The 26,296-nt window shown below is 40.9% G+C and overlaps 1 protein-coding gene across 2 annotated transcripts in view; it reads left to right on the top strand.

The window, feature by feature from the left end:
• Positions 1-26,296, top strand: part of LOC144683527 (TBC1 domain family member 22B-like) — a 370,874-nt gene that overhangs the window by 163,372 nt on the left and 181,206 nt on the right. For both annotated transcript variants that reach the window (XM_078546604.1, XM_078546605.1), the window contains exon 8: positions 17,675-17,789. In XM_078546604.1, coding sequence (XP_078402730.1) covers positions 17,675-17,789 — 115 coding nt within the window. The remainder of the gene's footprint in view (positions 1-17,674; positions 17,790-26,296) is intronic.

Consider the following 26,296-nt stretch of genomic DNA (forward strand, 5'->3'; position numbering starts at 1 on the left):
CAAAACTGGTAACCTCAGGATTAAGGCTGTGCTGGATTTCAGACCTTGCCAGATTACAGGCTTGGCAGTTCAGGATATGGACAGTTCAGGACAAGCTGTGTCGGATGGGGTCAGGGGTCGCTTGGAGCTCGGGAATAGACCAGCATGCAAGGGACAGAGGGAATAACTAGTCGGACGCTACACTGCACCAATCCAGCACCTAGCTGAATTGTCCAGATAAGATTTTTTATTTTACGCAATTAAAATTGTTGCATGGCACACTCTAAAAATGCCTGATTTTTGGAGAGCCAGATTTGAGACTGTGCTGTATTTAAAGATTCAGTTGAATAGTTTTTTTCTTTTAATCAACTTATCAATGACCTAAGGAAATTTTGAAGCATGATTTGCTTTGAAAGATATTTTGTTAATATGAGCATGGAAATTATGACATAGGGTGCCAGCATATGCATTCACCTAACATTTCTCTCTACTATTTTATTTGAGGCTTTAGCACTTGTTTAAAACTATTCAGGGCCTCTGTTAAATTTGCAGAGGCATGAATTTCAGGCAAAAGCTTTCACTTTTGTATCTTAATGTGTTGTGGTGTTATTCAGGATCTTGGTGTTAATTAGCTGTGGTGGGATGGCAAATGCTGTTTAACGGATCATGTTGCCACTTCCGTGGAGTAAAAAGCACACGTAAATTGTGTGTTTCTTGAGTGGTGACTTAACTTGTGTTTTAGGGCTATCCATCAAGCAAACAAACCTCTTGGGTTTTAATCTGGCGAAACCTTTGCATGTTGCCTTATGTTTGACAAGCTTTGAATTACTTGCAGCATATTTGATGATAATCACAGTTGGCCTTTGTTTCATCCTTCCAGGGATTTATTCTGTAAATGCTGAGTATTAATAGCATAATTAGGGATATCCTATAAAATGGAACCAGCACTTGTTCCTTATCCCACATGCCAGGAACTATTACTCATCTTCTGCCTTTTTCTACAAGGCTTAGAACTAATTAGAGTCATTTAGCACTCACAGAGTTCATGCTTTTCATAATCACTCATCATCCAGATGTGATTGAGGAGAATAGTATGAGAAAATGTATGACCAGCTACTATGTGAAGAATTTTGGCTGAAATAAATTTTTGAATGAATTCAAATGCTAATGAATTAATGCTTAAACATTGTATAATTGCTGAATCTGCCATTATTCCACTGTGAAATGAAAGTGAATCATTGGCATGTAGTTGTTCCTAATTTTGTTGCTTCTGTTGAAACTCATGTTATTCTAAAGTGTAATTATACTGAAGATGTTATGTAGGATTTACACGTCTTTAACTTCTATGTGCTTTAGTTTGATGGTCCTCATTTATTTATATTGGATTGCTGCCATTAAGTATAGTGTCACGATGCAAATAATTTGTGCATATGCACCAAGTCACACCCCCTAGAGTAGGTTTCCTGTAGGCCGCCAGATGCAAAATGGAATTGGCAACAAATGTAAATGACCATCCCATGTGGATGCTACTGGCTACTATTTTGTTGTGTTCTTAGGTAATCTGAGCTCCTAGCCTACCTATACAGACAGCAAGGCTTATTTTACATCGCTTACCTATAGGGTCACATGATATTGGGCAGGGTTAGCAGCTGAAAAAATTGTGCTGCTATGATGTTAAGACAACTACAGTTCATGAATCATGACTTCAATTCCTGAACGTCCTTGTCTGATTAAAGCCTCAAACACATAACATTTGTGATAAAATGGATTGTCCTTGTCCCTGACTGGATTGTCAGTTACAAAATGATTGTCTAAATCTTTGGTTTGGTATCTGAACTTTCTTTGTTAGAATTTATTATTTCCTTTTGAGGCTTTAGTTATAAAGACAGCTCTCAGAAGTGGTGTAACTGTAGCAAGGAGAGATGACAGATTGTAATCCTGGCAGACTAACACCGATTGCTGATTATTTACTCTGAAAGAACAAAGTAATAAGTTCTTCAACGTGTTTACTATCTGGAGAATAAACCTATGGAAAGTTACTTTCTTCTGTGACTGGTAGCCTCCAAGAAATCTACATAGGTCAGAAGCATTTAGTAAATTTCAACATAATTGCCTCAATTGCTAAGTCCAGATCACTTGGTACAGAGTAAATAAGAGCAGCCCCAAAACAGCCTTGTGAAAGAGCGTATCTTCCTGGTTCAAGAGTAAGTGATGCAGGATGTTTTCTATTCTGCTTTGTGCTATGAAGAAAAGGCCATTGATTGATATAAAGTTGTACCACTGAGATGTTAGCCTCATAATAGTCATGCTAAAGGGTTTCTGAATGTTTCTTGCTAAATGCCAAACTTTGTTTCCTGATGATTTTGTGGCAACTCGCCTCCTGTTGGATATTGAACCGCGTAAATCATACCAGATTCAATAGATCATCTGTGCCAGGTTAGTTGATCTCAAGCAGGGCAATACTGGAAACCCTACAATCAGTTGAAATGTCAGCCAGTTTTTCTGTTTCTGATTGCTATTCAGTGATTTATGTTTGGAAATACAAATGCATAGATGTTGATTTGAGCACAGAATCGGGCTGGTTTGTGATGCTTCTGTGATGAATTAGTAGTCTGCCAGCATGTATTGGGAATGGCCACTTGAGTGATGTGAAGAATTGCTGCTGCCCATGGAAATATGCTATTGTCCCTTAGTACAAGGCCAGTGGCTTTTCTGTCTTCACTGTTGCGCAAGCCCTAAAATTCCTAAACAAAAATACCTGAAAAAACTCAGCAGGTCTGGCAGCATCTGCGGCGAGGAATACAGTTAATGTTTCGGGTCCGTATGACTCTTCAACAGAACTAAGGAAAAATAGAAGAGAGGTGAAATATAAGCTGGTTTAAGGGGGGGTGGGACAAGTAGAGCTGGATAGAGGGCCAGTGATAGGTGGAGATTGCCAAAAGATGTCATAGACAAAAGGACAAAGGTGTTGACGGTGGTGATGGTGGTGATATTAGCTAAGAAATGTGCTAATAGGTGACATTAAGAGTAGAAAGCAGGACAAGCAAGGTACAGATAGCCCTAGTGGGGGTGGGGTGGGGAGAAGGGTTCAAAATAGGCTAAAAGGTAGAGATAAAACAATGGATGGACGTTTAAAAATAATGTAAATAGGTGGGAAAAGAAAAATCTATATAAATTATTGGAAAAAAGGGGGATTGGAAAGGGGGTGGGGATGGAGAAGAGAGTTCATGATCTAAAGTTGTTGAACACAATATTCAGTCTGGAAGGCTGTAAAGTGCCTAGTCGGAAGATGAGGTGCTGTTCCTCCAGTTTGTGTTAAGCTTCACTGGAACAATGCAGCAAGCCAAGGACAGGCATGTGGGCATGAGAGCAGGGTGGAGTGTTGAAATGGCAAGTGACAGGGAGGTCTGGGTCATGCTTGCGGGCAGACTGAAGGTGTTCCGCAAAGCGGTAACCCAGGCTGCATTTGGTCTCTCCAATGTAGAGGAAACCGTATTGGGAGCAACGAATGCAGTAGACTAAATTGAGGGAAGTGCAAGTGAAATGCTGCTTCACTTGAAAGGAGTGTTTGGGCCCTTGGACGGTGAAGAGAGGGGAAGTAAAGGGGCAGGTGTTGCACCTTCTGCGGTTGCATGGGAAGGTGCCGTGGGAGGGGGTTGAGGTGTAGGGGGTGAAGGAGGAGTGGACCAGGGTGTCCCGGAGGGAACGATCCCTGCGGAATGCCGCTGGGGGAATGAAGGGAAGATGTGTTTGGTGGTGGCATCATGCTGGAGTTGGCGGAAATGGCGGAGGATGATCCTTTGAATGCAGAGGCTGGTGGGGTGATAAGTGAGGACAAGGTGGACCCTATCATGGTTCTGGGAGGGAGAGGAAGGTGTGAGGGCGGATGTGTGGGAGATGGGCCGGACATGATTGAGGGCCCTGTCAGCCACCGTGGGTGGAAAACCTCGGTTAAGGAAGAAGGAAGACGTGTCAGAGGAACTGTTTTTGAAAGTGGCATCATCAGAACAGATGCGACAGAGGTGAAGGAACTGAGAGAATGGGATGGAGTCCTTACAGGAAGCGAGGTGTGAGGAGCTGTAGTCAAGGTAGCTGTGGGAGTCGGTAGGCTTGTATTGAATATTGGTGGACAGTCTATCACCAGAAATTGAGACAGAGACGTCAAGGAAGGGAAGGGAAGTGTCAGAGATGGACCATGTGAAAATAATGGAGGGGTGGAAATTGGAAGTAAAATTAATAAATTTTTCCAGGTCCAGACGAGAGCATGAAGCGGCACCGAAGCAGTCATCGATGTACCGGAGAAAGAGTTGTGAGAGGGGGCCGGAGTAAGACTGGAACAAGGAATGTTCCACATACCCCATAAAGAGACAGGCATAACTGGGGCCCATGCGGGTACCCATAGCCACACCTTTTATTTGGAGGAAGTGAGAGGAGTTTAAGGAGAAATTGTTCAGTGAGAGAACAAGTTCAGCCAGACGGAGGAGAGTAGTGGTGGATGGATATTGTTTGGGCCTCTGTTCGAGGAAGAAGCGGAGAGCACTCCGACCATCCCGGTGGGGGATGGAGGTGTAGAGGGATTGGACGTCCATGATGAAGAGGAGGTGGTTGGGGCCAGGGAACTGGAAATTGTTGATATGATGTGGGGTGTCAGAGGAATTGCGGATGTAGGTGGGAAGGGACTGGACAAGGAGAGAGAGAATGGAGTCAAGATAGCAAGAAATGAGTTCTGTGGGGCAGGAACAGGCTGACACGATCGGTCTGCCGGGATAGTCCTGTTTGTGGATTTTGGGTAGGAGGTAGAAGCGGGCTGTCCGAGGTTGGGAATCTGAGGTTGGAAGCTGTGGGAGGAAGATCTCCAGAGGAGATGAGGTCACTAACAGTCCTGGAAACAATGGCTTGATGTTCAGTGGTGGGGTCATGGTCCGGGGGAGGTAGGAGGAAGTGTCTGCGAGTTGACGCTCAGACTCTGCAAGGTAGAGGTCAGTGTGCCAGACAACAACAGCACCACCCTTGTCAGTGGGTTTGATTACAATGTCAGGGTTGGACCTGAGAGAACAGAGTGCAGCAAGTTCAGAGAGAGACAGGTTAGAGTGGGTGAGAGGAGCAGAGAAATTGAGATGACTGGTGTCACGCCGACCGTTCTCAATGAAAAGATCAAGAGAAGGTAAGAATCCAGAGGGAGGGGTCCAGGCGGAGGGAGAATATAGGAGGTGGGTAAAAGGATCTGTTGAACGGGGAGAGTCTATTTATTAGCACATTTCTTAGCTAATATTGCCACCATCAACACCTCTTTGTCCTTTTTCTATGACATCTTTTGGCAATCTCCACTTATCACTGGCCTTCTATCCAGCTCTACTTGTCCCACCCCTCCTTAAACCAGCTTATATTGCACCTCTCTTCTATTTTTCCTTAGTTCTGTTGAAGAGTCACTCAGACTTGAAACGTTAACTGTATTGCTCTCCGCAGATGCTGTCAGACCTGCTGAGTTTTTCCAGCTATTTTTATTTTTGTTTTTGTTTTGGATTTCCTGCATCCGCAGTTTTTTGCTTTTATCCTAAAATTCCTATGTGGGCCCATTCACCTTGGTTCACATTGATGCATTGTATGCTGAAAGCACTTTGGTTTGAATAAGATGCGAGAAACTGACTTAGATATTACCATGAATCTAAGATAAAAGCAAAAAACTGCGGATGCTGGAAATCCAAAACAAAAACAAAAATAAAAATACCTCGAAAAACTCAGCAGGTCTGACAGCTTCTGCGGGGAGGAACACGGTTAACGTTTCGAGTCCGTATGGCTCTTCCCGTTTCGAGTCCGTATGAAATATAAGCTGGTTTAAGGGGGGTGGTGGTGGGGGAGAACAAGTAGAGCTGGATGGAGGGCCAGTGATAGGTGGAGATAGCCAAAAGATGGCATAGACAAAAGGGCAAAGAGGTGTTGACGGCAGTGATATTATCTAAGGAATGTGCTAATAGGTGACATTAAGGGTAGAAAGCAGGACAAGCAAGGTACAGATAGTCCTCGTGGGGGTTGGGTGGGGGGGGGAAGGGATCGAAATAGGCTAAAAGGTAGAGATAAAACAATGGATGGAAATACATTTAAAAATAATGGAAATAGGTAGGAAAAGAAAAATCTATATAAATTATTGGAAAAATGGGGGATCGGAAAGGGGGTGGGGATGGAGGAGAGAGCTCCTTAGATAATATCACCACCATCAACACCTCTTTGTCCTTTTGTCTATGACATCTTTTAGCTATCTCCACCTATCACTGGCCCTCTATCCAGCTCTACTTGTCCCACTCCCCCTTAAACCAGCTTATATTTCACCTCTCTTCTATTTTTCCTTAGTTCTGTTGAAGAGTCATACGGACTCGAAACGTTAACTGTGTTCTTCTCCACAGATGCTGTCAGACCTGCTGAGTTTTTCACGTATTTTTATTTTTGTTTTTGTTTTACCATGAATCTAGATTGATGGAGCAAGATATATAGCAGGTAGAGAAATTCAGGCAAAGGTTACCCTTCAAACAATCTGAATCAGGTTTCTTGGATAACATCCAAGTTCTGTTGAGGAATTGTCAAAATATGTAGTGTGCTTGTGGAAAAAAACAAGTTGAAATCATTCTACTTAATTGTGTGAGTTTCTGAATCTTTTGGGGCACATTGGTAATTTTGTTTTAGAAGTGGGTTTTTGCTTTTGTCTTTACAACAAAATATTCGACCTGAGTGTGAAGCAAGCTTGTTTTTTTTCTCTCAATTTATGTTATTTTTACAACAGGATTATTATTTTAAAATGAAATGTTTTGTCACCAGCTTATCCATAAATTAACCCTTTTTGAAAAGCAAATTTCTGACTAACTGTGTTCAGGTTTTTTTCCATTCGATGCTAATTTTTGCTAATGAGTATTTTTGTTTAAATAATGAAAGCATTTTTAAAGAGGGATTGGGTTAGAAAGATTGCCAGGCTTGAATATGTGAGAAGCCTGAATTGGTAAATAGTGCTCCCAAGTTTTCCCACCATTGTGTCTCCTCAGTTGTATTTGCTCAGTTTTTTCATGCTATCTGCCTCACTGACATCTCCAAGAGAGGTGCCTGTGTCATATGAGCTTTTTAAACCAAAATTGCCAAACATTTAGAAATGGCAAATAACAAACAAAAGAATGGTTGAGTTAATTTATGTACGTTAGCTCTTAATCATAATTTTAATTAATTTACTAGTACCTATGATAAGAATTTTAAATCCTCTTTGGCAATAATTAAATGTATAGTTTGTTTATAAACTGTGAAAAGAATGATATTTGGGCCATGTAAGTGCATTTTTTTTCCAGGAATTGGAGACTGGCTCAATCTGCTCTTATTCTTCAGTATCCTTTTAGGAGCTTATTATGACTTTTAATAGATTTCCCAAGAAGTGCAGGACCTCTCACTGCAGACTCAGTGTTAATGACTGAAATGCCAAGATGTGGGCAAACCAAGTAACAAAGTTAAACATTCTTTCATTGACGCAAGATAGCTATTTGTGTAAGCAGTTCATGTGTTAAAAGTTGCACCCAGTTCTGGTCTGAATGACTCTTGTAAGGTTTAGCAGTAACTCTTGGGTGCTTCTCCTTTGTAGCTCTGTCATTGTGATGGAATGCAGATCTACACCTTTCCTTTAGTGAGGGGTGGGATGTTTGATAATTGCTGCTACTGTACACCCCACTCTGGTCCCCTCCACATAGAAAACAAAGTTTGTGGTAGATTTCTTGCTATCATTTTTTAAGCTTGCTATGTACAAGACCTTCTTCATGTATTGTCAAGAATAACTTGAGAAGCTTTAAGGTTTGAAGTTCACTTTGGTTGAATATGACACTGAGATATGCTTTTTAGTTCAGTCTGAAGAAGCATTTTGGGAAATGGGTGGAATGCATGAAATTTTCAATCTGATTAAGGACAAAGTAAGATGGCAGCTGAAAAGTTAGACAAAAATGCTTTGAGTGATTTCATTGATTACTCTGTTTTATTGGTTGACGTCAACTGATAATTCTTTGGTAATTTCAATACATCCACGCTAATGGTTTGGTACTTTCTGTGCCTAACTATTGATTGATGCACTATTCACCTGTTCAGTTTTGATTAGTTGGCATGTTATGAAACTGATACTGGAGCCTATTAAGCACAAAGTATGACAGTTTCTAGTGGGAAGAATACTTGCTCAATGTAAGATTGTTAGCCGAGGGAGTTTACCCAGGCTGGAATTGCCATTCAGCGCATCTTGGTTGTTAATTGAGGATATAGAAAGATTTCTATTCGCCTTCTGAAATTATTCTAATAATATTGTCATTTCTTATCTTAGCATTAGCACAGAACAGGTTGGGATTACTCAGTAAGGTGGGAGTGTAATTGAAAAGATATACATAGTTCAAACCGGAATCCTGTGCAATGTCACAAGATGGACTGAGTATTGTACCGATCCAAGTTTTAAAACAAATATGCAGTCACTTTCTCCACTCTGAACCACTGATTTCAAGTAACTTAATTATTGTAGATGCTGAGTAATCCACCTCCTCAGTAATAAAGAACGTTCAGAGCCACCCAGATGTTTAACGTTAATTTGAATTTTCACATACATTACACTGTAAAACACGCAATTAAAAAAGTATAGGGCTGATTCTTGCTGGAAAAGTAACGGCGTGTTAAGGAGTCGTCATTATTAATGTGTAAATTGGCTAGCAAGCTGTTGAAGGTCCATTCAGTTTATAGTGCACCTGGGTTTCAGGCTTATTTCACAATCTAAAAAGGCACATTTTAAATAAAGCAAATTACAGAATTAGAATGTCGAATCATGGAATGATAACACAGCTGTACCAACTCTTTGAAAGAGTTATCCAATTAGTCCCATTTTCCTGCTCTTTCCCCATAATCCTGCAAATATTACTTTTTTTTCAAGTATTTATCCAATTCCCTTTTGTAAGTTATTATTGGATCTGTTTCCAACTCCTGTAGAGTAGCGATTTGGGTAAAATCAAGTAACTTGTGTCAGGAAAGAATAGAGAGTATAAAAATGCTAATAGGGCATTAGCAACTAAGGCTTCATCAGGGAACATCATCATCTTCTTAGGAAGTCCCTCACAATCAAGGGTGACTCGCTTCCACTTTGGTTCAATGGATTCTGAAATGGCTGATAAGTCCAATGTGCGACCTACAGACTCTGTCACATGTGGGGCAGGTGGTGCTTGGAGGGTTGGGTAGATAAGCTGTTTGAAGGTTTGTGCAAGCCATTGTGCATCAACTTAGTCTCTGCATCTTCCTGACAAAGTTTCTCAATGTGTTTGGTGCCTTCTCCATTTTGGTTGGTCACAAGCCAGGGCCCCTAACAGTAATCATAGGGCAGTATTTTGCTCATGGTGGGTGGGCTTGTTGGAGGCGGCTGGGAAGCCGACTGCCGCCCACGATCGGGGCCGGACCACGATTTCAAGCTGGTGGGCCCATTAATGCCCGCCCAGTGTGAAATATGAGCGACAGCACTCAGTGCTGCCTGTGTGTGTGTGTGGTGGGGGGGAGCGGAGGGTGAGGAGGATGAGTGGGCGAGCGCGAACTTCGCGCATGAATTAAGCGTTTTAAGAAATAAAAATTTGAAAACTATAATACAACATGTCCCCTCATGTGACTCTGTCACATGAGCAGGGATATATTATTAATTAAATTTTAAAACTTTTATTTTATTTTTATTTGCTTTTGGAAACCTCATCCCGCCCGTGGATGAGGTTTCCAAAAAAATGCAAAGGCCGCTTGGCCTTTTCACCTGCCCGCCAACAGTAAGGTTGGATGGACCCTAACAGGCCATTTAATTGTCGGCAGACGCTCGCCGACCAAACTATTGCGCGATTGCACGTTGACATCAACACACTCGGCTGATGTCAACGTGCATCATTCCACGCTCAAGCGGGTTGGGTATGTGCCCGCCCACCAAGCTAAGAATTTTGCCCATAGTGTTGGATAGAGTACAGAGAAACAAAAAATAGGAACATGTAACCAGCAAGATGCAATAATTGTGCGGGGGGCCCTTCAGTCTTCAAAAAATTGGACAGTTTCAACAAATTGGCAAAAGTAGCAGAGAGGACAAGTTCATTGAATGTATTTGAGATTGTTTTCTCAAATAACATGTTGAGGAGCCAACTAAGGAACAGGCTATTTTTGGATCTGGTATTGGTAAAGGATCTACTGGGGTAAAATAATTATAATATAGAAGTTTAAGGGTGGTGTAGTTAAGTACAAAACTAGAGTTTTAAATTTAAACAAAACCAATTATGAAGATATGAGGGGCGAGTTGGTTGATGTTGATTTGGAATTAGGTTAAAATGATGGTAGATAAGCAATGGCAGACACTTAAAGAAATAGCTCAAATTCTCTATGAGCATATGTTCCTTTGTGGAATAAAGGACTGTAACTTCCAAGCTGCAGGGCATAATGATCACAGGACAATTGCCCGGGAAGTTCAAACTTCCAGTGGGCAATTGCCCCGCACTGAGAACCATCTGAAAATGCAATTTAAATTGCAAACTTTGGATGGTTCTGACTGTTACAGTAGTTATCCAGTAACAAGAATTAAAACCACTTCTAGCTTCTGGGTAGCTATAGCACTGACCCACCCCAGCTGCCCACAGGACTCCCACCAACTTCCAGTTAGCCCCAGACTACATCCCCCCCCATGACCTCCCACAGGACTGGTCCCTGACTACCCATGGGACTCCACCCCACCCTCCCCCACCCCCTGTCCCCTCCTGATTCCTCTTTCAAAACCCCCCACCCCAATCCCCAGGCTTGACCCAACTCCCCCCACCCCCCTCTAAGCCCAACCCGACTTAGCCACCTGAATCCTCCCCCCCCCAAATCCTACACACTTACCTCCTCCCTGGCTGGACCTTTAAACTTACCTGGTTTGCAGCGGCTTGTACCTTAAAAAAGGGGCGCGGCATACTTAACTGTGAAAAAATTGCCCTCGACTGTAAGCCACAAGAGCGTGCTGAACTACACAGATTTCGCCCAGCCTGAGTTGGAATTTCAGGCAAGATAGAAGCAGCTGGATTTCAAGGTAAGTAACTACGAGCAGAGTGGCAATCTGACTCAGTTGTCACTCCACCGGAAGTTCTGAGCCAATATCTTGACTAGGAAATTAGTAAAATCATGGTTAACTAGAAGTGTCAAGGATAGTATTAGCTTAAAAGGAGAGCTTTACAAAGTTGCCAAAAAGAGTAATAAGCTGAGAATTGGGAGAGTTTTAAACATCAGCAAAATGTGATATCAAGAAAGTGATTAAGTGGGAGAAAACGGGATGTGAGATTAATTCACAAACAATATGAAAACAAATTGTAAGAGTTTTTATGAGTTATGTAAAAAGAGAATAGCAAAAATAAATGTGAGATCCTCAGAGGCAGAGACAAGAAAATTACAGTGGAGAATAAGGAAATGATAGAAGCATGAAACAATTTTTAAAATATTCATTCATGGGATGTGGGCGTCACTGGCTAGGCCAATGTTTATTGCCCATCCCTAATAGCCCTTGAGAAGGTAGTGGTGAGCTGCCTTCTTCAACCACTTCAGTCCATGTGGTGTAGGTACGCCCACCGTGCTGTTAGGGAGGGAGTTCCAGGATTTTGACCCAGCAACAGTGATATATTTCCAAGTCAGAGTGGTATGTCGCTTGGAGGTTATCTTCCAGGTGGTGATGTTCCTATGAACCTGCTGCCCTTGTCCTTCTAGATGGTAGTGGCCATGAGTTTGGAAGGTGCTGCCTAAGAAATCTTGGTGAGTTCCTGCAGTGCATCTTTTACATGGTATACACTGCTACCATTGTGTGTCAGTGGTGGAGGGAGTGGTTGTTTGTGAATGGGGTACCAATCAAGCAGGCTGCTAGTCCTAGATGGTGTCAACTTTCTTGAGTGTTGTTGGAGCTGCACTCATCAAACTCCTGACTTATGCCTTGTAGATGGTGGACAGGCTTTGGGGAGGCAGGAGGTGAGTTACTCGCAGCAGGATTCCTATACTCTGACTTGCTCTTGTAGCCACAGTATTTATATGGCGCGTCAAGTTCAGTTTCTGGCCAGTGATAACTATCTGGATGTTGACAGTGGGGGATTTAGCAATGGTAATGCCATTGAATGTCAAAGGGTGACGGTTAGATTTTCTCTTGTTGAAGATGGTCATTGCCTGGCACTTTTGTGGCGTGCATGTTACTTGCCACTTGTCAGCCCGAGCCTGGATTGCTGCATTTGGACATGGACTGCTTCGGTATGTGAAGAGTCTCGAATGGTGCTGAACGTTGCGCAATCATCTGCGAACATCCCCACTTCTGACCTTATGATGGAAGGAAGGTCATTGATGAAGCAGCTGATTGTTGGGCCTAGAACATTGCCATGAGGAACTTCCTGCAGTTGTGTCCTGGCGCTGAGATGATTGATCTCCAACAACCAAAACCATCTTATTTTGTGCTAGGTATGACTCCAACCAGTGGAGAGTTTTCTCCCTGATTCCCATTGACTCCAGTTTTGCTAGGGCTCCTTGATGCCACACTCTGTCAAATGCAGCCTTGATGTCAAGGGCAGTCACTCTCACCTCACCTCACTGCTGGAGTTCAGTTCTTTTGTCAACAATTGAACCAAGGCTGTGATGAGGTCAAGAGCTGAATGATCCTGGAGGAACTCAAACAGTGCTTCAGTGAGCAGGTTATTCCTAAGCAAGTGCCACTTGATAGCACTGTTGATATTTAATATTTCGTACCTGCCTTCACAGTAGAATATGCATTATAGCGTAAATTGTCTAGTGAGAGTGAGTAACTTCATTTCTTTATTATTAATTACTTTAATGGGACTAAAGCCCAGTAAATCCCCTGGATCTGATGGCTGACATTATAAGACTTTAAAAAGAAGGGGCTGCAGAGATATTGGATGCTTTGATTTTGGTTTTCAAGAATTCCCTAGATTCTAGAATGCCCCCCATTGATTGGAAGGTAGCAACTGTATCTCTATTGTTCAAGAAAGGGGGGACATGGAAATTAGGAAGCTAGAAGTTAGAGAACCTGATGTCAGTAGTCGGAAAAATGCTTAGAATCTATTATTAAGGTTGTGATAAATGAAGTAAGATAATGTGAATGTCTCGGGGTGGAGGGGAGGAAGATTGAGGGCATATTGAAAGGATCACACATTTGTTTCTACTTGTTGAGCAAGTGGGTGTCCAGGCAGGCATCCAGCATGTAGGTGGAAAGGCACTTGCCTCCTGGACCTGATAGTCCTTGTTTGGTTTTAGCATCTGGGTCTCCTGAGGCTTGTCCATACCTGAATTCAAACTAATGACTACAAGTGAGGCTCATAGCCTCATTATAATACTACAAGTAAAAACCTGCCTCTGTTAAAGTTGGAAGTGGGCAGATTGGGATTGGGACTTCAGCCACTTCCTCCCCTCGTGCCGCTCCCCCCCCAAACCTGACCCAAACCCATCTGCTTTTTGAGCTAAAATTCCACCCAAAATGTTGTTACATAAGAGTAGGTCTCATGGGATTGGGGTTAATATATTAACATGTGTTAAGAATTGGTTAAGGGCCAGGAAACAGAGAGCAGGAATTTTGAAGATGGCAGTGTGTAACCAGAGTGTCACAAGTACCAGTGCTTGGCCCTCAGCTTTTAAAATCTGTATTAATGACTTCGATGGGGACCCAGTGTAATATATCCAAGTTTACTGATTATACAAAGCTAGGCGAGAAAGTAAGTTGTGAGGAGGATGCACAGAGCCTGCAAAGAGATATATTCCAGTTAATTTATTGAGCAAGAAGGTTGCAGATGAGTAAAATATGGGGAAGTTTGTATTTACCCACTTCGGTTTGAAGAATAGCAAAACAGTATGTCGCGTGTCCTTGTGCATGAATCACGGAAAGTTAACGTGCAAGTACAGCAAACAATTAGGAAGGCAAATGGTATGTTGACCTTTTGTGAGGGGTTTGGGAGTGTAAGAGTAAAGAAGCCTTGATGCAATTATATAGGGCTTTGGTGAAACTTTGGGGTACTGTGCACATTTGGTATCCATGCCTAAAGAAGAATATACTTGCCGTATACAGGATCTAACAAAGGTTCACTAGTTTGATTCCTAGGATATGAGAGCTGTCTTATGAGGAAACATTGAGTAGGATACGCTTATATTCTCTAGAAAAATGAGAGGTGATCTCATTGAAATGTTTAAAATTCTTAGAGGGCTTGACCAGGCAAATGCTGGAAAGGCTGTTTACCCAGGCTGGAGAGTAGGGGCCATAGTTTCAGGATAAGTGGTTTGCCATCTAGGACTGAGATGAGGAGAAATTCCTCCATGCAGCAAGTTGCAAATTTTTGGAGTGCTCTCCCCGAGAGGGCTGTGGCAGCTCAGTTGTTGAGTATATTCAAGACTGAGATTGATAGATTTTTAGGGACTAAGGGAATCAAGGGATATGGGGATAGGGTAGAAAAGTGGAGTTGATGTAAAAGTTCAATCATGATCTTATTGAATGGCGTGATGTGTCATTTGGCCTACTGCTACTTCTATTTCTTATGTTCTTTGAGGTCATGCATTCCAGATTGGCATAACTTGCTTCACTAAAAAAATTTTTTTGTATTACCTCTGTTTTCTTTGCCAATTTACCTTAAATCTATGACCTCTGGTTGCCCTGCTGCCAATATAAATGATCTTTCCTTATTTACTCTATCAAAACTATTCAAGGTTTTCAACACATCTATATCAAATTTCCACTTAACCTTCCCTGCCTTGAGGGGAACAATCCCATTTTCTCTAGTCTCCCACATAACTGAAGTCTTTCATCCCAGTTGCCATTCTAGTAAATCTGCTCTGCACCCTCACTCACGCCTTGACATCCTTCCTCAAGTGTGGAACCCAGGACTGGGCAGAATTCTCCAGCTGTGAACTAACTGGTATTTCATAAAGGTTTAGCAAAACCTCTTTGCTTTTGTACTCCATGTCTCTACTTATTAATTCAAGGGTCATGTATACCTCTTTAACAGTCTTGTCAACTTGTCCTGTTACACCCCCAGATCTCTGTGTTCCTGCACCCACTTTATAAACTGGTACAATTTTAATGCCTCCTTTCATTCTTCCTACCACAGTAAATCCCCTCATACTCCTCTATGTTAAATTTAATCTTCAACGGGTCAGTTCATTTTTTCAGCAGTACAACAGCAAAATGCTGTGGCTGCTGGAAACATGAAATAATAAGAGAAAATACTGGAAATATTCAACAAGTCTGGTAGCATCTATGGGGATAGAAACAGAGTTTACCTTTCTGGTCAATTACCTTTCATTAGTTAATCGACCTGAAGTGTTAACTAACTTTGTTTCTCTCTCCATAGATGCTGGCTGATCTGCTGAATATCCATCATTTTCCATTTTTATTGCTTATTTCACCAGTCAGTCTATCTTAAGTCTGCTACTATTCTCTTGAGTACATTTCTGAGTTTTGTCATCTACACATTTTCAAATTATACCTTGTCTGCCCATGTTTAAACCATTAATATACATCAAATAAAGCAGTGGTTCTAACACTCACCCCTGGGGAACATCACTGCACACTTTCCTTCAGAATGCGAAACTACCAATCACCACTGCTCTGTTTTCTATCCCTCAGCCAATTTTATAATCATGCCGCCAAGGCCCCTTTAATTATTGGGCTTCAACTTATGAGTAAGTCTATCATGTAACATTTTATTAAACTCCTTTAGGAAGTGTTAAGATCTCTGCAGGTAATGATAACACTTAAAAAGAGATTTAAATTCTCAGTGATTGGTTCAAACAAACGAACTAAAATTAACATCAACTGAACATGACTTAAAAGGCAACTGATACACCAAACTACAGATAAGATACTCCCCACTCCGTTTACTTCCTAAAACAACTGAAAACCCCCACGCCACTGCATTCTCTGCAGAATTGTAATCTTTACAGGAGCCACTCCATATTTGCTCCCAAAGGTTCATTTCTCCACGTTTCGATGAATGGTAACATTCAGTGTCTGTCAAAAGTCGTTTTCCTCAGTCTTCTTGGAATCCATGAACCTACTTCTACCAGCAAGGCCCACTCTGGCGACTCCTTTTCCCAACCATGCCAAGGTAAATCTCCACAGGTCCCATCTCTTCAACCAGAGAACGAGCTCCCATCATCATTCTGCCTGGTGGCTAACAGAAAACAGCCTTTTTCTCAGCTGTTTATAGCAGCTGCTGTCCCCCTGCTCCTCTCCCCATGATTTACTGTCTATCTAGGGTCTCTGAGTCAGTAACTCTGGCAGCAGTAAGGTCAGCTGCCTTTTTCCTTTGTCTCCAGGTGTTAAAAATTGGCACCTTGCTTTCAATAGGGCCTGACCTGGGCCCCTGTACCCATGGCAACCAGGTCACATGGGCTTATCACGAGACAGAATTTGTAAGAGGTGACATGCCACTTTCCATTACTCTTACCTTGAATTAAAGAGGACAGTTTAAAATCTTACCATCTTGTAAAATCTTATATTTGTAACAAAAGTTCGAATACACAACATTAACCACATTACCTTCATCCATCTGGTCTTTCATTTCCTTAAATAACTCAATTAAGCTAGTCAACACAATTTACCTTTAATATATCCATGTTGGTTTTCATTTATTGATCCATCATTTTCTAAATGCCAATTAATTTTGCCGCAAATTAATGACACAAGTTTTCCCACACCGATTTTAGGTGGACTGCTCTTTAATTGTCGGGTTTATCCCGCTCCTTTTTTTTGAACAGGGATGTAACACTTGCAGTCTTTCAGCCCTTTGGCACCACTCCCATATCTAAGAAGGATTGGAAGATTGTGACCAGTGCTTCTGCAATTTACACCCTTACTTCCCTCACCAACCTAAGGATCATTCTGTCTGAGCCCGGTGACTTTCCAACTTCGAGCGCTGCCAAGTTTTTAAGCTCCTTATTTTAGGGTAGAATTTTACCCCCACCAGTGAGTTTGCAGTCTGGGAGGCCCGTAAAATTCACTGGGTGGCTTTCCTGTCTGCCCCCAAACTGTCGGCAATTTTAGAGGGAGTGGTTGAGGCCTTGGCCCACCCTCACACCAATTGAGGTCCTGATTCCCACATAGCCACAACTTTTCAGCCAGAGGACGGAGTTCAGGGACGGGAAGCCTGGAAAATCACCCTGCTCAGGCCTGGGGCAGGAAAGTGGGGGGCGTGTCACTGGCTCCCTTTTCAGATTGGGCACACCCCCCAGCAACATCTGCTCTCCCCCCCCCGCCCCCCCTGGTTCTCCCTCCCACTGGCCTTGTCCTCGCCCCCATTATCCAACCACCCTGGGCCTCCCCTCCCACCCCCGTCATGAGACCCACTCTGAGGTGGGAATTCCTCTCAATTGAGGGGGAGAAGCCTTGCCTCCAGCCAATGAACACAATGTTTAACAAAATAGATTTTGTTGAAACTAGTAATATGCTATGTATCTCTGTCTTAGAAGTATTTAGATAATTATGTATTATGTTAACTATGTATTCCAAAGAAATTGAGTGGCCATTTTTACTTGAAATCTGAAACTATGTTTGCACTTCTTAGAAAATGATTATATTTAAGTATATTGAGCAATGCATTTTAATCTCATGTGTAGTTTGTAACGTTAAGATATCGGTATGCCAATTGATCTAAAATCTACATTGTTCACTTTTATTTTGCAGATCTTTGAACGAATCCTCTTCATATGGGCCATTCGACATCCAGCGAGTGGTTATGTTCAAGGAATTAATGACCTGGTCACTCCTTTCTTTGTAGTGTTCCTTTCAGAGCATGTGGGTGAGTTTACATAATTTATTCAGACTAACAGCAAGGTTGTAACCCACATAAATAGTGAACAAAATCATCTGAGATACACCAGCTTTTTTTTTCTGATTATGTAAACCCATACAGCCATATTTCTGTGTAGAAACAAGACGCATAAAGCCAATGGTTAGATACGGCTAGAGTGCTGTGTACAGTTTTGTTCTCCATGTTACAAAAAAGGATATAGAAGCTCTGGAGAAGATTAAAAAAAATTCTCAAAGATGACACCCCAAAACCATCAGGATAAACTTATCAGGAAAGATTGAACAGGCTTGGGCCTTTAAAATTATGAAGAAGCTTGATAGGGTAGATGGTAGAGAATATGTTGCATTTTTGTGGCAGTCCAAAACCAAGGTCATAAATATAGTATCGCCACAAATAAATCCATAAAGAATTCAGAAACTTCTTTACTCGGAAAGTGGTTAGAAAATGGAACTTGCTACCGCATGGAATAGTTGACACGAAAAGAGCCTTTAAAGGGAATCTACCTTAGTACGTGAAGGAGAAAGAAAAAGAAATTAGGGTTTGATCAAGTATGGTGAGTCACAGTTAATGTGGAACGTAAATACCATCACAGACCAGTTGGCCCAAATAGCTTATTTCTGCACTGTTTTAAAAAAAAAAGTACCCCACTTCTTTAAGGTAAGGCCCTAGCAATGTTTCTGTGTAGCTGGCTGGTATTAGCACAATCTAGTAAGTTTCATCTTTTGAAGGAAGTAACTTTCTTGTTAACACTTACGAAGGGAGAGAAATTTGTTTAAATTTCTCCTGTCTTTGAAAAGAAATTCCTAGTTCCTCAGTTGCTGACCGTAGTTCATTTTTTAAAGGGGTTAGGGCTCAGGAAAGTGAGAAGTTTCCGCAAATGGAGCTGCTTATAGTGTCACTGGCTGAGAGACTCTATGAGGACTATACATGCAGGGACTCCTGCAACCCACTCTCTCACTGCTAAAATCTAGAACATTTGTTCTCAAGGTAAGTTCAAAGAAATCCCCTCCGTCAAAACAGTATTGCCTTCTTGTAGGGGATTGATTTTAATTGTTTGTACACTGTTGGGGGAGTGAGTACATATGTAACGTGTGACATCACTTTCTATACATTGGAAACTAGGGCATCACTGCATCCTTGAAGTAAAATACTGTAGATAGGATATAGGCTTTCTCCAGGAGATGAGGAATTGTGCATGGCACAGCATAGATTATAATCTGGGAGCATTTGGATCACTCAGACTAATCCTAGGAGAATGACTGAGTTACACCTCTGCAAAGTTAGTTCTGGGAGCTTTCAAATAAAAAAATGGCTAGTTCAGCTCTACTTGCTTTCTGCATTGTTAGAAAGATATTTTGAAGTGGTCCTCTGTTGAGTACCAAACACGTTTATTGGGCTTTAATCTATTACAAGACTTTTGCAAAAATATATCTTTGTGATTGTCCCCATGCATTTTGACTTTTTTTATATAGCTTGATGTTTTATTATTTATAGTTAATAAAATGGATTGATATTTGTGAAGCAAAGACGTAGAATTCATTGAGCATAAGAATTTCTCTGCAGTACAGGTTAGTAGCTGGTAGATGCAAAGCTGAGACGTAACAGTGCAACCACTGATAGACTGTACCTGCAACTGACTAGTTTACACGGGCAGTTTCCATTATAAATATGGACATAGGAATTTGTCAAGGGAAAATTTCATACAAATTATGACAGCAGGAAGTAAGATAGGATGTGAACGCAAGCCTAACATCTATGATTTATTATAGATGAAGCCTTTTTGAGATATATTTTATAATATTAAAGGAGTACTCTGTGCAAAATATTCATCTGCATGCTGTGTAATTCATGAGTATGCCTACAAAATGTTCTCTGTGGCCATTGTTGCAGTTTTAAAATAGTTTTTGAAGCAGGTTTTTTCTGACTATTCCAGGACTCCTGAGACTGGCTGAAACCTCAGCACACAGACAATACATCATCTTTAAGTAAAAGGTAGAATCAAAGGAGCCATGATTGTAATTTAAAATATCTAATTGAAAAGGAGAGGATTCAAAAATGGAAATTTTGTTTTTAGAAAAAGAAAGTGGAGATTCAAATTAAAATTATTGATCCTACAGCAGTTAGTATAAAATGGAAGAACCATTATTGTAATTATAGCTTGTCAAACTGAACTTGAATTAATAAAAAGATTGTTAATTCACCTTATTAGGGTATTTTTTTTTAAGAATATTCAACTTAACAAAAACGTGTTCTGGCTTATGTCTTTATGCTAAAATGAAAAGGAACACAGGACAACAACTATGGCACTGACTTGATCTTTACCGGGCATAACAATAACCCTAAAAAAAGTCTACAAAATGCTACCACAGGAAACCCACATTTAGGTTCATTTTTCAGAAGCAAGCTTCATCAAAGATTGTGATTGTTTACAGTAAATAAAGCACACGTTTCTGGAGACAGTGTAGCTAACTTCAAGCTCCTATTCCAACGAGAGAGAAAGATAATTCTGGAAATAAACATCACTGCCTTTGAGGTCCTTTATCATCGGAAGAAACTTGTGTACAAACTGGTGAATAAGAGAAGAAATTATATTAATCCTGAAAACCAGCTCCTATGAGAAACTCAGAATAAAGAGGAAAAATTCCCATGAAGCTGATGATAAGCCGCAGGCTTTGTTTTTATGTAGTTGTGAAAGAAAAATATCAGTCTTGAGGACATTGTGAGCAAACTGTAGGTTACTAAAGAAAACATTCTCAATATTTTGTTTAACCCCAGTAATCAGTTATTTGTCATATATCTGAGGTTTTAATTTGTAATTTGATGAATATTTGGTGTTGCAAATTTGTTGATTTAAAGGGCCAAACTTTGCTTTTATATTCTGCATTGTATCGTTGCCAGTCAGAGAAAGACATGTTAAATAGTACCTTTTTTTAGTTTTGAATAGAAAATAAATGATCTTTTAACAGAAAAGCAAAAAAACTGCTAGTCAGTCTCTGCTTCTGTAAGATAATAAGCCAGGTTTCACTGTTAAAATAACGGTGAACCTAATGGCACTACTGTTATTTGTGCACAAATTGTACAGCAACTTCAGATAAAGGCTGATTCATGGTTAAATTCAAAAATCTGGAAGTTAATATGAGGTGCGCTGACTCTGAAGTTAGCTTTGCTCAAACAAAATCTTGCTGTCTAACTCTCAATTCAACAATTGAACAATGTGACATTTCTATACTTACACAGTAGAAACAAACAAAACTTGCTACAGAAAGTTAGGGCTTGTTCATCTCAGCCTTTTTAAATGTGTGATAAATCTCAACTACTGATCAGTTACTTCTGTGGGATCAAAAAATAACTATTGCAAGCGTAGTGTCTCATTCCTTCAGCTTTTAATTGTTATTGATGATTTTAAAAACATTAACTGTTTTTGCTTCTTTTTCGTCTCTCTCCCTCTCTCTCACGCTCATTCTCTCTCTCACTCTCAGACACACACGCACACTTTTCTTTCCCTTTCTTTATTTTGCATTTTGTACCAGGTTTGACAATGAATTTACCATTATAACATACTTCCCTGTTCAGCTCCTTTCATCTTACACTGCTTCAATCTGATTGGCCATGGAGATGCATTTGCTTGCAGTGTTCCTAGATGCCCTGTATAGGGCACCATGACATTTCAACCTCCCCCTTACAGCAACTTCCCAGTGTAATATCTAATGGAAATTTAATGGTGTTGCGAGTGTCTGATTGCACAATACATGTGTTTTATAAGTATAAATTTAGGTTTAAGGAATATATCTTTTAGATTGGGGATTAAAGTGTTAAATGTAAGATAAATGGAAACATCTGATTGAGAAACTGATTAAGTAAGCGCAATTCAAATAGACCTCGTGCAATTACAGTTCAAAGTGTTTATTTAATAAGGTCAAAATTAGAAGAGAGAAAGCGTAAACAATCTTTGAGCTTTTGGTAGGGACAGGATGTCTACAGTTATTTCTCTAAGGGATTTAAGTTATTTATGTAGTTCCCAGATGAAAGAAGCTAAAAGTAGTTAGTAAACTAGGGAGTCCCTTGGTGGGGCTAACAATTCTGGGAGAGTGTTGTAAACTCCATTAGAGATATAGCAATTTAGAAAAAGCTAGAGACAGTTTCAGCCCACTGAGTCGAGGGAGCAGAAGAGATAAGTGTTAGCAGAATCTCCACCTTCAGCAGAGGAAATACTAACTTTATCTTTCATTGGGCAGAGTGCGGGTGGGAGCTCAAGTTGAATTTGGAGTTGAGGGAAAAGAGGCTGTAAGTTTTGTCTAGCTTGGAGTTAGAGGAAGAAACCAATAGTGAAAACCAGTTAGCTTGGAGAATGTTGTAAAGCACAAGTTTGAGCTGAGAAGCCCACAGTTGTGAGGTTTTTGAAGAAAAGTTGGAAGATCGCTTAGCCAAAAGCTGATGGAAGGATACCCATAAAATTTAATACCTTGGAGAATAGCTGGAACACAAGAGAAATCAAAGTGAATTTCTGAGGGCTGTGACATGCCTTTGAGTTGGTCCCAGGAAAAGTGAATGAACCTTCAAAATTTCATAAGATAAGGGACCTTTTGGTGGGGCGGGAAAGGAAAGTAAAATTGGATTTGTAACACACATAGTTATAAACTATAGTGTTAATTTAGTAGTGTGTGCTTTGTTTAATTTTTAAAATATGCATACGACAAAGTTTGTTTTTGTTTAAAGGTATGAAATCTTGTGGCGTTATTTCTTTCAGTTAATTATTGTGTGTTTTAATTTCACTTCAATGGTCCCTATCAGTATCATAATAATGGGTGCAGGTGTGCATCATTAGTTTACTAGCTACAGTAAATTCTTGTCCAATAAGTTGCTATTTGATGAATTGGTGACACTTGGGAATGTCCGCAGTGTTTAATGTCTTATTAGAAGATTTCCCTTGGATTCAATTGGCCAAGGTATCTTTGATAGCTTGGGTGTAAAATTCTTGAAGAATCCATACATGTACTAATTGCAGATATTTCTAGATACACAGCAGAAAACTATGCCACAAGTTGATGCAAGATGTGATGACCTTTGACCCTGGAAGCAGTACCATAAGGAAGATTTGTAATTTCTTTAAAATGTCTGAAACCTGTAATTGTTTTTAAGAGTGTTTGCAAATAATTTTTGTTTGAATTGTAAAGGCATCAATTGGATTTTTCTTGAATAATAAGTAATGCTGGTCCATGTGACCTGGCAATCCTTGATCTGGAAGCAGTACCCACAAGAGGGGAGTTAAGACAGAAGCCATGTGGCCAGGCACCAAGGAGAGCTATAAGTAGAGGAGCTGAAGGGTGATGGCACAGATGCAGACACAAAGAGAAAGTAGACAGAGAAGAAAGAGGAACAGACCAAATTGTGAGGAGAAGACGCAAATCTCTCTCAGGAGGAGATCAGTTCTTCTGTTTGAGAGAAGAGGAGACAAGAGCTCTTGGAGGTAATATGCGAGCTAGCTGAAAATGGTCTACAACTTGGAAAATTGTGTGAACAGCTTGAAGACACTAAGGAGCTGGGCATTTTCCCAAACTGGCCAAACCGTGACTGGGATGTTATCGGTTAGTTGGTTGAAAAGAAATTGTGAAAAGCTACATCATTGGACTTGTCATGACCTGAAGGAGAAAGTGTGCCTTACTGATGATAATTGTATGCATGAAACTCGGGGATGAAAGCTGCTGTCAGATAGGACAGTATATTATGGAACTGTGTATCTACTTAATGCCATTTATGTTGAAAGGGAATTCTTGTGGCTGTGTTACACGTATCTTTAAATTGATTATTTAAAGTGAAATTTATTTTTTCATTTGAAGTAGCATTTGCCTGTTAATTCATGTTTAATGTGCATTTGTATTGAGTTGTTTTAAAGTAAAAGCTACAGAAAGTGGAACCTTGTTGGTTATTTCTTCATTTAGGTGTTGTTTGGTAAATGTGGTTATTTTGGTTTATGTTTCCCCCTAAGTGGATCATAACACATATTGTCTTACAGTGCAAATTTCCTTGTGCACTAACCTAGCAAGGGGCACAGTGGCAATTTGTAACTGCTGACCCAAAGAAAACTCATCTTGCACTATTCTAAAAAGTTGTTGATGTGCTTGAATGATTTTCAAGGCGTGAATCACGCTTAGGTGTTGTTAACTGCTGTTGTAGTTAATGATGCTACCTGCACCTTTTAATTAGATTAGTGCCTTGAAATTATTATTTTATTCATTATTTGCAATAGAAATTGCTTCTGCTGCTAAAGCATCAAGCTTTCATCAGAAGTCAGGTATTTATCTGTCAAATATCATTATAAACTTGGGGAAAAAAAACAGAAAAAGGTGTGTTTTAGCAGTTGTACTATTGTTAATGATTCAGTTTTAGATCAACTTAGTTAAATTTTCTGTATATTTTGAAAAAATACTTCTGGTGCAGTTGATGTGCTCATATTCACCTTTTATGCCTTTGACCCCAGCAAAAGCCTTGCTCTTCCATCCTAATTAATCCCCCTGCTGTGACCCCCATCTTTGCTTCCTGAACTCCAAGGAGCACATACCTGCACTTATTGACACACAGCTATTTGGTCATATATCACCGAATCTGACTAGACTACATCAAGTGCTATTGGGTCCACTCTGCTCTGTCAAATTGATGCAGTACTCCAGATTTCACCCTGGAAGGCTGAGATAACCTCTGCCTTCTTTACTTCACTAATAACGACCTCTTTAAAGTCCCTCTGCCCTACCTCTTTCACGAACATCTTCAACAACACATGCCTTCTTTGTCACAAGATTGAGACCATCTGTTCAGCTGCCTCTGTTGTCTCCTCAGTGCCTAGCCCTTAGTCTGTGCATTCCTCTATTTTGACCCCATTCCCACCAATTTACTGACTACTCAATTTGCCCTCTTTGCCACCATGCTAGCTGACGTTGTAGATAGTTTTCTCTCCTGATGTACTATCTCTCTCCCTTTCAAAACTGACATCAATCTTTTTCTGAACAGAAGGCAAAAAAAACTTTCTGATCTTGCAAACTGCACCTCATCTTCAACCTCCCTTCCCTCTCCAAAGTTCTTAAATGTGTCATTGCCTCCTGAATTTTACATGTTTACGAACAGATTTCTCTTCCAGCCTTAACACTGAAGCAGCCATTACCAAAGTCACAAATTGCACCCTTTATGATTATGACCATTGCAATTAACCCCATCAACCTCCCTGCGGCCAGATACGGGTAGCAGCTCCAAGCTCTTCCGATGCTAAGCTTTTGTTGTTTTGTTTCATGCGGAATGACTGAGAAGGAGGCTTGCTCCCAGGCCTTTATCTGCCTGTCCCACTGTGCAGCAGGCCAGAGTGACCAAGGGCTGGATTTTCGGTCCCAAGGAGGGTGGGCAGAGTTGGGAAATCCCCTGGCTTGCCGCACCTGCTTTGTGGTGGTGGTGGGAGGGGGAGGGGCGGGAGGGAGGTGGAAGTGCCCAGAATGGCTGGACCTTTGTTCTGTGAGAACTCCCAACACAAACTGGAGGTGGCCACAGGGCCTGCCAAGTGCTGAGGTGGGCTGGTTAAAAGGTTCGCTTTGGTTCTCTAGGACTTTGTCCCAGTTGTTTTGTTAAATTTTAGGCTAACCCCTCACATTTCCATTGCCATGACTGCCAACCCATGCCCTTTAATCACCATCTTTTGCCCTTATAATCCCCATGCCAACTCACCCAGTATCCGCCATGGGCAGACCTCAGAATCCATGCTGAGATGCATTAAAATACAGTTCTGATTATCTATTACAGACTTCACTATATATAAAAAAAAAACTTTCATGAAATTCCATTCAATACACTTAAATCCCCTCAAGTACTTAATCCAATATAAAAACAAGAAGGCAGCTCACCACCACCTTCTCAAGGGCAATTAGGGATGAGCAATAAATGCTGGCCTAGCCAACAATGCCCACATCCCATGAATGAATAAAAAAGAACATCAAAGACACCTAACCCTTTAATAACCTCTTGCAGCTATCAATCAAACTGTGAACTTACAGCACCTCCCACCCTCCCCACACTGTGATGATAATAAGTTGTGGAAGCCGTCAAGCAATAATAATGCTATAATTATAACACTTATGGTTACATCAACAAACAGCAATGGAAACTGCAAGCACAGATTTTGTCAACTCTCAGAAAAACCAGCCTGGATGTGTCTTGCATTATTTAAAGTGTAGGCTAATTAAATAACTTGATAGCTTCACTGTTCCACAGATCTTATCCACCCTTTGTGAGCTTTTATGCCTATTTTAAAAATTTATACTCTCAAACCATGGGATAAGACCCTCTCACCAGTGAAAATAGGTTCTGCTTAGATTCAGCAGTGATCTCAAATGGTCCTGCTGAGTTCAAGTTTCCTCCATGTGTGAGTCACCTCTTTTTCTCCCGTTCCCCTACCAGTGAAAATAGGATCTCTCCGAATCACAGAATCGTTATGGTGCAGGAAGCCCATCGTGTCT

This window comes from Cetorhinus maximus, chromosome 8 (genome assembly GCF_964194155.1).
Source record: "Cetorhinus maximus chromosome 8, sCetMax3.hap1.1, whole genome shotgun sequence".
In the NCBI taxonomy this organism is placed as follows: Eukaryota; Metazoa; Chordata; class Chondrichthyes; order Lamniformes; family Cetorhinidae; genus Cetorhinus; species Cetorhinus maximus.